Here is a 14335-nt window from a genome sequence, read left to right on the forward strand (position 1 = left end):
GCCACCTTGGCCTCTCCTATCTCCAATCTTTGTTTCTTCACCTTAGTGAGATTCCTGGACTCAGGGCTCCCCTCAAGTATGCCACAGTTGGACAGAGAGCTCAAGTCAGGGTAGGCTTACCTCACTTGTTATCATTTCTCGAGGATCACAGTCTTGTGTTCCATGTTGTCCAATGTTTGAAATTATATGTCTCAAGCAGTTTGGACAATGTTCTGGTTACGACAGAGGGAAGATAATTATAGTAAGTACCCTTTCATTCCTAAGTAAGAACTCTGGAGATGTGAGGAAATAGTTAGGTGTTCTTTCCCTGACTGAATAAAAATGCAATTCTCCTATAAGCTGGGCCTTGATTTTTCTGTTGCCTGGGACACTTTCCTTAGGTTACGTACTAAGGCTTGAGACGTCATGTTCCACCATGTTCTTGGTCTAGACTGTGTTTATTGTCCTCTAGAAGTACAAAGACAGCTTCTCTCTCTCTCTCTCTCTCTCTCTATTTTAAGAGAGTAACAGAGAGTGAGCAGGGGAAAGGGGCAGAGGAAGAGGGAGAGAGGGAGAATCCCAAGCAGGCTCTATTACCCAGAACAGAGCCTGACACGAGGCTCGATCTCACAACTCCGAGATTATGACCTGTGCTGAAACCAAGAGTCGGAAGTTTAACAAACTGAGCCACCCAGGCACCCCTGAAGGCAGCTTCTCATAAGCTGCCCAATTTACCAATCCCCAGTGAGAAATAATCAGACCATCCAGTTTTTACCAGTCCTTCCCACACTCACCAGAATTTCAGGAGAAAGAATGGAACACAAAATTTGTTAGTGACATGTTCTTAGCTTTATTGAAATTCTTCCTTACAAAAGGTCTTATGTATTTTAGGCCAGGCCTAATTTCTTTTAGTCCCTGAAATCCAGGACCATGGTTATTTCCATGTCCTTTTAAGTAAATATGTAAACTAGTGACTTTTCGATTAAGGTTCAAACACTTATCTTTGTGATTTTTATTTGATGTAAAACGAGACTTGTGTTTCCCCAAATGAAAAGACCAAGTCAAAAAGTTTTATGGGTCTTCATTGATGGGATAACTGGATTCTTTGCCAGAACTGAGCTGGAATTTATTTTGTTCAATATGACATCTTCCTACCTTCAGCATTTTTTTTTAACACAAACTTTGTAATGCTCTGAGCTATGTAGTAAAGAGTGCCGTGTTTATATATGCATACATATATTGGTTCTGGAAAAAGATGCATGAGTACATGCGTGTTATGTAAACATAGCAATTGATCAGGAAAGTCTCTGATCATTAGGACATTAATGGATAACAAGCATATTGTAAGCAAAAAACCACCAATAGCACATATTGGTTTAGTTGTCAGCCAGGAACTTTGCTAGTCCTACACCTGGAGGGTCCCAGGTGTCACTTTCCCCAGCCAAGCTGATGCTCACCCCATGTGACAGGTATTTGTGTATCTAAGGTCTGCCTCAGTCTGTGACTCCCCAAGGGAGGTGAGTCCGTGCCCACTTACTACCATGTAACTTCCCTAGTCCTAGAACATGTATATGGCCTGCTTTGACCTCCTCCTCATGTCAAAAGCAGAATATGATCTCCCTGTCACTAGGAGAATGGAGCCAATTGAGGACTGGCAGAGCCCAATGGCTCCTTCTTCTCTGCCAGAGGTGATAGGTAATCCCCATCTCCCTATAGGATCCACTAGGACATGGGTCCTGATCACAGGAGCACTCCTGAAGCATCCTGGAAGCTTCAATACCATCACCTCCAAACAGCTCTGAGACTCAAGTAACTTGGCCTTAACCCTGACTGCCAGAAGGCTGAGTATTGGTCTCAGTTTAACCCAGACAGCCCCCATGTCACCTTCCAAATAAGCCTTCCTCCTAGGTCGGCGGTTGGCCTGGAAGCCAGTCCGTGTCTGATTTTATACTCTGTAGGTTTGGAGTATGGAATCCTGTCGTCCCACATGCCCTACACCCCGAGCTCCCTGCTCAAGCCTAGTAAAGACACACTGGCATTCAGGTAGAAACAAGGGTTATAGTCATTCTCAGTCTTCCAGTTCCGGCCAGGTGAACGGGTCAGCGGAGTGCTACCCAGAGGTAAGGTCTCACCCCAGCTAACAAACCTTGTGGGAATGCTGCCAAGTGGATACATGAATTTAGCACCCAAGATACTGTGTAGTCCACGCAGTCGTCACTCCGTGGATGTCAGTGTCAACATCCAAGCCAGGCTGTCTCCTGCAGGGGCTGTCATTTCCCTCTCCCTCCTACTGGGGCACGTCCTCTCTCTCACTTCCCGAACTAACCATGGTGTGCAGAGGCAAAGGGGAAAGAATGAATCATTTGGTACAGTCTCTTGCTGGGAAGGAAGATGTTGAAACTCTTGGCCTAACTAAGGGAATTACTCTGAAGAGTAAATGACCTGTGGGGCCTCCCTCCTGTCTCCACCTGCTGAATTTCTCTCCAGCAGACTCTCAGCCTTGAAGCGACAGACCAAAAGTGAGCATGGGTATCGGTGGATGCATGGTGCTGGGAAGGCTGGGCAAAATGACTGTCCAGTTGACCAGGGCATCACAGGCAGGGACCCTGGTAGAAGGGAGAGACAGGCAGCAGATCCCAGAGTTGCACTTTGGAGCTGATGTCCAAGAGGAGAATGACGACAGGCCACCATGGTCCTGGGACAGGGATATGGGGTCCGGGGATTGCCAGGCTGGGGAGGGCAGAGATGAGGTCCCAAGTAATGACTCCGCCCCAGGAATGCAGGAAGGAGGCTCGGCAGCAGGCCCCAGACCGTGGACCGTGCCCACTCTCAGTGTCTGTTGCACGTCACCCCAGCATCCTCAGCATGCCCGCAGTTTGTCACCCCCCATTTGGAGAAACTGCAGCGGAAGAGGGAATCTTCCGTGCCCTTGCAGGCGACGTCATCCATCCAAATCCTCCCTGTGCCTGTGGGGACAAGTCAACACGGTTTCTTAGCAGACATGCAGGAGAGCAGGACAGAAGACAAAAAGGGGCATTGCCGTGTCTGTTCTTGAAGAGACTGTCCCAGGCTCTGCCAGCAATTCTCAAATCTAGTGGTGCCCGCCTGCCCTCTCCACCCCACCAAGATCAGATACTCATTTTCTAGGCTCAGTTTCTTGGAGCCAGGATAACAGTAACTGGGGTGATGGCAGTATTTATGTATTTATGTCAGATATCTCACGTCTGATCCTCCTCCATCTCCATCATGGGGCTGTGGGATCAACATCACTGCACCCATTTTATAGATGGAAGGCTGAGGCTCAGGATGCAATTGGTGGTTGGTTGCTCAGCTCCTAAATGGCAGGGTCTGAAGTCAAGGTCAAGTTGGTATGGTCCATGCTTTAGTTGCAACACCTCATGGCTTTTGAGATGTAATTTCTATCAGGCTTTGTTGATGAGTACTCAAGCATGGCCTAATCTGAGGGACAATGTCTGATAGATCCTAGATGAGACAGATTCAGTGCCCCATATCCAAATAGGTCAGGGCCAACATTACCTCCGATGTTTTGAAATTTACAGCAAATGGTTCCATCCTACAAGCGCAAAATAGTAGTGCTAGAATGGCAGGGGATCCCCAAATTTAACATTATAGCCAAACATTTCTTTAACGACAGGCAGAAGCATCCCTAATCAGAAGGAATTAGGTCAGTTTCCAATGTGTAAGGTCCCTAACACAATCTACTGGAGTTTTGCCCACAGCTAGTCTGTTTACCCAGATCTTAAGGGGACACCCTTGCTGGTCTGATAGCATGCTTTAGTTAGCTTTCCCAGGAATGTCCCAGAGCCTTGGGAGCTAGAAACTTGGCACTGAAGTTCTTCATTGAATGTCAGAGAAATAGGGCAGCTGGGTGAGGCTCCAGGAGGGAACAGAGAGGGACTGTCTGGGGTCCGAGGGGTCAGTGGAGAGGGGCGTGGGCTGCACCACAAGTCACCTGGAGCCTCCACTGATCAACTGGCAGGACGATCACTCATGGTTCTGGTGTGTTCTCTGTGCTGAGGGCCATGCCAGACCCCAGATGATGGGAGCTGGTTTGGGAGCCCTCTGGAAATATTACTGAGCCTTAGGACACCCAAAGAAGCAGCGGCCTAGAGCCTGGTTGCTCCAAGTATGGCCCTGACTAGCTGCATCAGCATTGTCTAGACCTTATTAGAAATGCAGAACTTTGGGTCCCACCTAGGACTACTGAACCAGGATCTACATTTTAACCAAGAGGTTATGCACTGAAGTTTGAGAAGAAGTAGGGATCTACAATAAGTAGGATAGATCTTAATTCAACTCCCAGCCCCTGGGACCCATTTCAGTTGTAAAACTGGGAAGGGCTTCCCGAGATGTGAGAAGTTCAGTGCTAAAACCAGGTACATTCTAGATAGACCACAACTGTTGTTCACTCCAGGACCCTAGCTCATTAGGTCTATGAGCTGGACTCCAAAAGCATGAGGTCAAAGGTCACAAACCAGCAGTGTCAAGCCGAGCAAATTGGATGAGGCAATACATTGTTCCTGATTTTTAAAGGGCTTTGAAATCTACCAAAATCCTATAAAAAAGGTAGCTCAGGGATTGGCACTAGCCCTGTCTCCTCCTCACCCCATCTTCCAGCGCCCAGACAGCTTCTCCTTTCAGAGGCATTGTCGCGACAACTACAAAAACCTTCAAACCGCCACGCACTCTTGAACTGCATGGGAGAATTCTCTTCACAAAGAACATCCAGGAAACACCGAACCCATTTTGCTGCCCACAAAGTCTACCGCGGGAGCTATGTAGTTTAGACGAATTTTCGTTACGCAGGGATTTCCAGCGTCTCTTGTCACGGGATGGCTGAGTGGTTGGTGAACGTGGGGACAGAGCTGGGAGGAGGAGAGGCCTCCTTCCGCTCTCTTGGCCGTTGCTTCATCACAAGAGCCTCTTCCCTGGCCCGGATACCCTGTGCGTCTTACACAATAAGCCCTTTGAGGCCGAGCAATAATTTGCAGATTAAATGTCTCCTGGAAAACACATCAGTTTACAAATTACCCAGGAAAAGCCTGCAGGCCCAAGAGCTCTGTGGGATTAGTCACACCCAAAACAAATAAAGAAGCCAATAAAGGAAACTGACAAATACAGAACAGGCCCCTTTGCGTACATAGGCTCAGGAAACTTCAAACTCTGGTGGGTGTTTTTGCCAGGGAGTTCGGGCTATTGTTCAGTCATAGAGGAGTTCATAAAATAAGAGTAGGGTCATTAAATCAACAGTGCTGGATAGCGATGGCCATTTAACCTGCAAACCAGCCCCCTGTTTGCCATGTCAGAGCCTGGAAATCCCACTCTGTGCACCGATAGAACTGTGCTTTAGAACTGATATCTGAGGACTTAAAGTGTGGCCCCAAGACCAGGAGCAGTCAGCATGACCTTGGGAGCTTGTTAGAAATCAGAGGTCTGCGTCTGCCCAGACTTGAATCAGAATCTTTTAAAGAGGATCTCCATGATTCACACACACATTCAAGTTGGAGGAGCCCTTCTCTAGATGAGGTCTGTACTTCCACATAGCTGTCTCCACAAGCTCCAGAACAAAGCCCTGGGATAACTAAGCAGGGTAGGGTGCTCTGCACCCCACTGCTGGAGTCAGAAAAAGGAAGCAGTAGGGTGACATTTTATCTTGAGGAGGCAAGGTCGGGATCAGAGGCCAGCTCTTCTGACACTCAGACACTAGGGGCTGCTTGAAGGTGATATTGTTGGGAATGAGTAGGTGGAGATTTTATTTTATCCTCCTCATTCATTCATTTGTTCATTCATTCATTCAACATATATTTGAGGGTTTATTCCAAGCTCAGCGCTATTCTGGGTGTTTGGACTGCATCAGCAAACAAAAAAAATGATGGAACAACAACAAAAATCTCTGCCCCATAGAACTAACTTTTGAGCTTCTACATGTTTATTTTCAGTAATATTAATAGAAGGACTAAGTTCAGGCTCCCCTCAGAGCCTCACACAGAGGTAACGAGGCTGGTTTAACCAATAGATATTTAAGAGATGGGAAAACTCAGAAAGATTAAGTGACTTGTCCCATAATGACTAAGGGTTAGACACCATGACCCAGGCCTCTGAGCTGCAGGCAATCTGGGACCCGTGCCTTACGGGAATGCAGTGCCCAGCACGAACACCAGGCCAAGGGTGGCAAACTGTGGACCGCTTTGGCCCACTGTCTGCTTTTGTAAATAAAATTTTATTGGAACATAGCCCCACCTGGTTGATTATATTTTGTCTATGGCTGCTTTCCTGCTACAAGAGTGGAGTGGAGTAGTGAGAGAAACTATTGGCCCACAAAGTCTAAAATATTTATTTACCTGGCCCTCTCAAGTTTGCTGACTCGTGCACAAAGCCATCTCCCAGTATTTGGATTTTGTCTTAAAGGTAATAATAAGACTGGAAGTGAACACTCCCAGTTCCATCCCTTGCGCTCTCACCTACAAACCTGTCTGCATCTGTGCCCAACCTCACGTCTTCTGTCTGTCTCCCAGAAAGATTTTCTCTGCAGATCCAAGACTACCTCCCAGCTGGGCTACGTGTGGCTCCTCCCCTGTCTTCCTGGACCTCTTTCCACCCATCCCCCACCATCTGCTCTATCTGCATTTCTTCCCTCTTCAACTATTCAAAATTGAAAAACACCTTTACAACTCTCCCACATGGTGTTTTCCTTGCCCTTTTCCCCGGAGAAACAGATACTTTGATGATTGAGCCCCGTCCAGGGAAACGTCCATGGTGCCAGACCCCTAAGAGAAGGGCCAGGGATTGGAAGTTTCTTGTATTCTACTGGGGAGGATTCAGGTTAGGTGGGCACAGAAGTTCCTTCCTTCTTCCCTCCCTTGTCCCCCCGCCCTTCCTCCCTCCCTCCCTTCCCACCTTCTCATATTTAGCCGGTACCCATGAAGTCTGAGCCACAGTCCTGGGTTTGGGAACTGTGAAGGTAAAGCCCCCAAGATGTTCTCACACACATCAGAGCTCAGGAGGTGCCATGACAGAGACAGGACGGGAGGGGAGCTCGGAATAGGGTGGGGCTGGAAGTCACCAGCAGAGCTCCCCTCAGGAGCTGATGACTGGGCTGATTTTAAAAGCTGAATAGGAATTAGCTAGACGAAGAAGGAGGGGAAGGCATTCCAGACCAATCTCGGGAAGATAAGGAAACGTAAAACAGCCATGAGAGCTCAGAGAACGCAAGCGTCCACGCTAGGGGGTGAGAGGGAGGTGGGAGGCAGAGGAGGAGAGGTCTCATTTTAGAAAGGACTCTGGCAGCCACCAGGAGGGAGGTGACAGGAGCTGGGCTGGAGGTGGAGGTGAGGAAGTAGCTGGGGGAGGGTCATGGCCACCCCTGCACCCAAGCCGACTGGCACCCGACCTCCTCCCAACACAGAGCGGAGGAGCGAGCACACAAGCCCGCGCTCTGTTTGCTGCTTGACACACGTGATCTCATCGAGCAAGTGCCACAATCCTTCTAACTTGGAAAGGCGCAGGCTGGGGGAGGCGATAAAATCTAATCCAGGCCACCAGCTGGAAGGGGCAGCCTGGAGATTCTAACCTGGTTGGACCCACAGCCTGAGCTCCTAACCACTGCTCTACCCTGCTTGGGCTCCTAAGGCAAGAACACTGAGAACAAAGAGCAAGGGACAGAAATAAGGGACACTGGAGAGCCCTTACCAGATGCTGGTAAAAATCTATGGGACCCGGGGACTGGCCACATGAAGGGTTGGGGAGAGGGAGAGAGCAGGATGGGGGACAGGCCAGCAGTCCTGGTGGGCAGGGCAGGAAGCACCCAGAGGGCACAGAGAGAAGCCAGGCCATGGAGGGAGGGGCCAGGGCTTGGGAGACTGAGGCTGGGGATGGGCGGGCAGACCTGGATTAGGAGTCGGCCCTAGTGGGAAAGAGGGCTGTGGTCAGAGGGGTAGCCTGGTCTGAGGCACAGCCCCAGCGCTGCCCGGAGAGGTGGTATCACCTGCCCGCTGCCGCCATAGCCACCACGGCACGAGAGCCCTTCCCATGCTGTTGGGAATCAGTAAATACACCTTCCCCTTCCCTCTATGCTGCGCATGTTGAGTCTGGAGAGAATGGTTACTAGGCCTGTGTCCCAGCACTGAGCCTAGTGCCCACCGAGGGGAGGTGCCTAGAAGCTGCTGAAGAAGCAGGCAGAGCAGCCTGGCTTCGGGCCAGGACTCAGAAGAGCCTCAGCTGGATCAGCCCCTTCTCATCCCCGCTGTGAGCCCATTCATAACACCTGGCCAGCTTACCTGTCGAGGTCTCCAACATCACATAAGACTAGACCGTGATGGGGAAATGACAGCGCAGATGTGATATGCGAGGGGAAGGGAGTCCGACTTTGCACTGACTGGTTTAAAGTGATGATTTCAGGGGCTCCTAGGTGGCTCGGTTCTTTGGGAAGTGAGCTCTTTGTTTTGGCTCAGGTCATGATCTCAGGGTTGTGAGATTGAGCCCTGCGTTGGGCCCTTCACTCAGAGGGAAACTGGCTTGAGATCTCCCCCACCCTCCGCTTCCTCTCCCCCTCTCCCCCTCAAATAAATAAATAAATCTTTGAAAAAAATAATAACGTAGCAATTTCAAGGCTTCTCCACATGTCACATGCTACAAAGGTCGGGGGGGTTTGAAAGAGGCCATGCATGGGTCTGTTTGGGACTAACACTGCCCAAGACATAAAGACCTGTCTTGGCTTCTCTGAAAGAGAAGCTACTTCTTCCCTGACAAGGTTGGACTTCCACTCACTAGGAAGGAGGTCCTCACTGAAGCCAAGAAGGGAAAGCAAGTTCGTGTTCCTCATGTAAACGGAGACAGCGTTTCCGAAAGAGACACTGAAAGCCGGAAGCTTTCAGTGGGAGGAAAGCGCTCCCTCCCAGTGGGCTGGCCTCTGAGGAGCTGCACTCTGGGAGCTCCCCATGCGCCCTGGCCTTGGCCTTGGGTGGAGAGGCCAGGACGGGCGGGGTCGGACAGCTGCTCTCTGCCAGCTGTCACAACAGATTTCACCCAGAGTCACTTTCAGTCACTGGGATCGGCTCTGCCTGCTCGGAGGGCGGTAACAGAGTACCATCTACTGAGGGGTTTCTCAACAACAGACGCGGGTCTCTCCCAGCTCTGGAGCTCAGAGTGCCAGCCGACTGGGGTCTGAGGCAGGCTCTCTTCTGGGGTGGAGACCGGCTACTTCTCCACGTATCCCTGGGGAAGGAGGAAGAGGGAACTCTTCGGGGTCCCTTTTATGAGAATGCAAGTGCCATCATGTCATGACCTGATTGCCTCCCAAAGGCCCCACCTCCTCATCCCATCACGCTGGGGGTTAGGATTTCTGTCTGTGGATTCGTTGGAGACACAAACATTCAGTCTGTAACAGTGCCTGAGGTCTCTGGGCTGAGATTCTGAATCAGAGGGGCAGCAGCCCCTGGTGGGAGGAGGTGAATTCTGATTGAGGAGTGGAGAGTGCCACGTGGCTGTTTTTCTCTCTCTGGAGACAATGCGTCAGACCCTCCCCTCATGCCACAGTGCCACACCGGGAGTCCCTTTAGTCACCCGGCATGGTGGGTCGGGCAGCCATGGTGTTGGGCACGACAGGGAACATGCCTGGCTTCCCTCCATGACCCAAAGAGGCCCCATGGCCGGGCCAGCTGTTCTCCACAGGTCACAAGGGGGACCTGGCAACCGAGTGCGAGTGGATCATGCCAAATCCTTCCCCACACCTGTCAGAACTTGGGTCCTCCTGATAGGTGAGCAGGAACATTCCAGGTCCCAGGGGGCTCGAGCTGGAAGGCACATCACAGAGTCTGCAAGCCCTTTTAAGTTACAGACGGGGAGGCCAAGACCCACCGTGAAGGAGCAACAAGATCACATAGCCACGGGGTCAGCACGCCCTCCTGGGGGGGTGGGGAGTCCTGCGTGCAGTGCATGTGGGACTGTTGTTTTAGCTGGGAGTCCACACAGCTTTCTTGGAGTTCAAGGTCTGATGGAGGAAGAAGCGTGTGTGAACGTGAATTTTGTATTTGAGTGTGGAGATGTATGTGGTGCCATGGATGTTTAGCACATGTCGGTAGGTGTGTAACGAGTGACCCCATTTTATGTGTCGCTCAGGCGGTGGTCAGAGCAAGCAGGCCACGGTACAGAGTGCTCTGTGCTCAACTGTTTTCCCTCGAATTTCTGTGTTGAAGTCCTAAGCCCCGGCACCCCCGAATGTTGCTGTTTGTGGAGACAGGCCCCTTAAAGAGATGATTAAGGTAAAACAAGGCCATTGGGGGGGGGGGGGTTCTAATCCAAGATGGCTGTGTCCTTAGAAGAAGAGACACTGACACACACAGAGGGAAAAATGGGTGGAGACATAAGGAGAAGACAGCCACGGACGAGCTGAGGACGGAAGCCACGGGAGAAACCAAACCCGCTGACACCTTGATTGTGGACCCTCCAGCCTCCAGAACTGTGAGACAACAAATTTCTGTTGCTTCAACCCCACAGGTCTGTGCTATTTGTTTCAGCGGCCCAGCAGACTAACACAGGGAGCTAGCGTGAGGGACACACACGGTGCCATGGGTGGGGACTGGAGCTGGGCAGAGCTGTCCTCCTCAAAGCGGGAAAGGGATGGGTGGTTCAGATGAGCCATCTGCCCAGAGAAGGTCTGCACCCCTCCCTCATAGTGTCTTGTATCATGGGCAGGAAGGGAGGCGGGCTTGAGCGTATTGAAAGGAAAGCAATCAAGATGTCACATGAAGACTAGACGGAATTACTGGAGATACTCACCTGAAGAAGCAGAGATCCAGAGGCGGTCAGGGACGGCTCATGGAATGGATGAGAGCCTGGCCTCCTAAGCCACCTGCTAGGGTCTGAATCCAGGGTCTGCCATTTGCTAGCTGTGGGACCCAGGGCAAGTTATTCAACTTCTCTGTCCCTCTGCTTCCTCATTTGGAAAATGGGGATGATATCTGTATCTACTTCCTAGTGTTGTAAGTGTTAAAGGAGTGAATATTTGTAATGTGTTTTGGACCAAGCCTGGCCCACAACGGGCACTATATAAGTATTCAACACTCGCTGTGCACCATCGGAAAAATGTAACAGAGCGAAGTGGGAGTGGATTTGGACCTGAGACAATGGGCTGAGAACGAGAGCCCACAGGGGAATCCGACAGGAGACAAGAAATAAAAGGAGGTCAATTCAAGGAAAGGAAGAATGTTCTAATAAACAGAACTGTGTGAGGACGTGCCAGTTGCCTGGGGGACAGCGAGCCTCTCACTGCAGGAAGTATGGGGGGCAGAGGCCAGGTGCCCCATGCTGGGACTGCTGTGGGGGGCACTCAGGCTCTGGGAGGAGACCGATGAGACTCCTGGGCCCTCTCCCCGGGTCCTTCTCCCCCAAAGGACTTACCTTGCCCAAACCGAGCTGTCCTGTACACCTCCTCCACGCCACGGAAGCCCAGCATGCGGCATACCACGTCGCCGTCCTTCTTGTCCCAGCCGTCGTCGCACACGGTGCCCCAGCGCCGCTCGTGGTACACCTCCACGCGGCCCTCATGCGGCCCCGAGCCATTCACCAGCCGGATCATCACGGCCTCCACACTACCTGCTGGGAGCAGCCCACAGTCACTGCTGTGCTCTGGACACTCCTGGGACCTGCCCTGCTTTCCCTCTGACCCCCACCCCACCCCCTGCATGGGCCAGAGCTGACTCAGACCAAGACCAGAACAAACCCGGCTGGGTCTCCCCCGGTCCCTGATCGACCTGCTTCTCTCTACCTTTCGTTTCTCCTTTTAATAGACTTCCTTTTGGGGGACACCTGAGTGGCTCAGTCAGTTAAGCTTCCACCTCTCCCTTGTTGCTCCGATCATGATCTCAGGGTGATGAGATCGAGCCCCGCATGGGGCTCTGTGATCAGCGCGGAGTCTGCTTGAGATTCTTTCCCTCTCCCCCTCCCTCCCCTCTTGCCCTGCTCCCTGCTGTGGTGGACGTGCCAGCTCGCTCTCAAATAAATACATAGATAAATAAACAAATACATACATATATATATATATGTATATACACACACACACACATATATATATATATATATACATATCTTTTAAAAAAAAGATAGACTTCATTTTTTCAGAGCAGTTTTAAGTTCCCAGAGAAAGTTCCCATCTCCCCTTTGCCCCTACGCAAGCAAGCCTTCCCCCACTATTACGAGCCCACACCAGAGGGTTGTATTTGTTACAATTGGTGAACCAACCCTGACACGTCATTATCACCCAGAGTCCACTGTTTACCTTAGGGTTCCTTCCTTCTTGGTGTACATTCTATGGGTTTGGACAAATGTCTAAGGACATGTATGCAACCATTACAGTATCCTACAGAGTAGTTTTATTGTCCTAAAAATCCTCTGTGTTCCTCCTCTTCCTCCCTCCCTACTTCCCAGCCCCTGGTGGCCCCTGGTCTTCTTATCCTCTCCATAGTGTTGCCTTTTCCAGAATGTCTATTATACAGTTGGAATCACACAATATGGAACCTTTCCAGATTGGCTTCTTTTACCTAGTTGTATCATTTAGGTTCCTCTGTGTCTTTCTGTGGCCTGATAGCTCATTCCTTTAGAATCCTGAAGAATATTCCATGGTCTGGATGGGCGCAGCTTTATGTATCCATTCACCTCTTACAGGACACGTGCCTCCAAGTTTTGGCAATTATGAATAAAAGTGCTTTAAACCCTCCTGTGCAGGTTTTTGTGTGGACATCAGTTTTGAACTCATTTGAGTAAATCCCAAAGGAGTGTGATTCCTGGATTTCTCTCCACCTTTTGGGACCTGGTGACCAGCAGTCATACCTGCCAGGGAGGAGAGGGCAGGGGGAACAGAGAAAACCAAGGGAGGATCCAGACTCTCCCAGCAGGTGGCCTTGCTGTACAGCCCAGTAGCTGGGGACGTCCCCACGAAGTGTCTCAGCCCTGAGTCCTGGCATTCATGCCTACTTTCCCACTAGGCCGTGAGCATGAATGTGAGAAGCCAGACATACCCGGGTGTGAATTCTGTCTCTGCCACTCACTGTCTGTGAGTGGGGGACAGTAGTTCCTCAAATCTAAGATGCACTTTTTGGGGCACCTGGGTGGCTCAGTTAGTTAAGCCACTGCCTTCGGCTTAGGTCATGATCCCGGAGTCCTGGGATCGAGTCCCGCATCGGGCTCCCAGCTCCATGGGGAGTCTGCTTCTCCCTCTGACCTTTTCCCCTCTCATGCACTCTCTCACACACACTCTCTCTCAAATAAAGAAATAAAATCCTAAAAAAAAATAAGATGTCGTTTTCGTACGGCACATCACTATTGTATGTGCTACTAAGAAGGAAAAAGTTCTGCCAGTGGCAGCGGCAAGTTACGTCAACTGTGAGATGCTTCCAGACTTCAGAGATGTGAAATTGTGTGTCACAGAACCGGTGAGACGTGGCAACAATCCATGAAGAGCTCAGAATAGCACCTGGCACACAGAAAGCTCTTCTTTCTACCTGAATGACCTTAAGAAAGACTCACAGCCTCTCTAAGGGTATGTTCCCAAGTGTGACATGGGGACAACAGGTAGGGCTATTGTGTAGTCCAAACGAAACCATGTGGGGGCACCTGGGGGGCTCAGTCGGTTGAGCGTTGGACTCCTGATTTTGGACTCATGATCTCGGTGTCGTGGGACTGAGCCCCAAGTAGGGTTCCATGCTCAGCACAAAGTTTGCTCATCCCTCTCCCTCTGCTTCTCCTCCTGCTCATGCTCTTTTTTATTTTTTTAATTTTATTTTATTTGAATTCAATTATTTAACATAGAATGTAATATGAGTTTCAGAGGTAGAGGTCAGAGATTCATCAGTTGCTGATGACACCCAGTGCTCATTGCATCACGCACCCTCCTGAATGCCCATCACCCAGTTACCCCATCCCCCCACCCACTCCCCCCCCCCTTAAAATAAATACATGAATAAAATCCTGAAAAAACTAAATGAAGTCATGTGTACAAGGCTTGGAACATGGTGCCTGGCACACTGTAGACCCTCAGCAAATCCTAGGCTTCTCCTCCTTCTCTCATGGCCAAAACTCTATCATCTTGATCAATAAACTCTACTTAGCACAGAGCCCGGCTCTAGGAAATGAACAGTAAATGTGCTACATGGAGGAATGAAGACTCGTTCCTTTGCAGGATGAAGCATTATGTTATTTCTCCAGGGGGCTACCTGGGGGGCTCAAAGAACACTGGAGCACTGAAACAAGCCTTAAGATCATCTCCACACCGGGGAGGTTCTGGCTGGGAGGTCACAGTGTCGGGCCATTCATGCTGTTAGTGTCGGGTCTCAGGGCAGGC

At 50.5% G+C, this 14335-nt stretch overlaps 1 protein-coding gene across 3 annotated transcripts in view; it reads right to left on the reverse strand.

The window, feature by feature from the left end:
• Positions 1 to 828: 828 nt before the first annotated feature.
• Positions 829 to 14335, reverse strand: part of SCARA5 (scavenger receptor class A member 5) — a 119167-nt gene continuing 105660 nt past the window's right edge. For 2 of the 3 annotated variants that reach the window (XM_045986107.1, XM_045986098.1), the window contains exons 8-9: positions 11398 to 11595; positions 829 to 2945 (exon numbers count right to left, since the gene is read on the reverse strand). In XM_045986107.1, coding sequence (XP_045842063.1) covers positions 2809 to 2945; positions 11398 to 11595 — 335 coding nt within the window. In that variant the 3' untranslated portion in view covers positions 829 to 2808. The remainder of the gene's footprint in view (positions 2946 to 11397; positions 11596 to 14335) is intronic. The other variant, XM_045986114.1, reaches the window with a different exon arrangement.

This window comes from Meles meles, chromosome 2 (genome assembly GCF_922984935.1).
Source record: "Meles meles chromosome 2, mMelMel3.1 paternal haplotype, whole genome shotgun sequence".
NCBI classification, from domain to species: Eukaryota; Metazoa; Chordata; class Mammalia; order Carnivora; family Mustelidae; genus Meles; species Meles meles.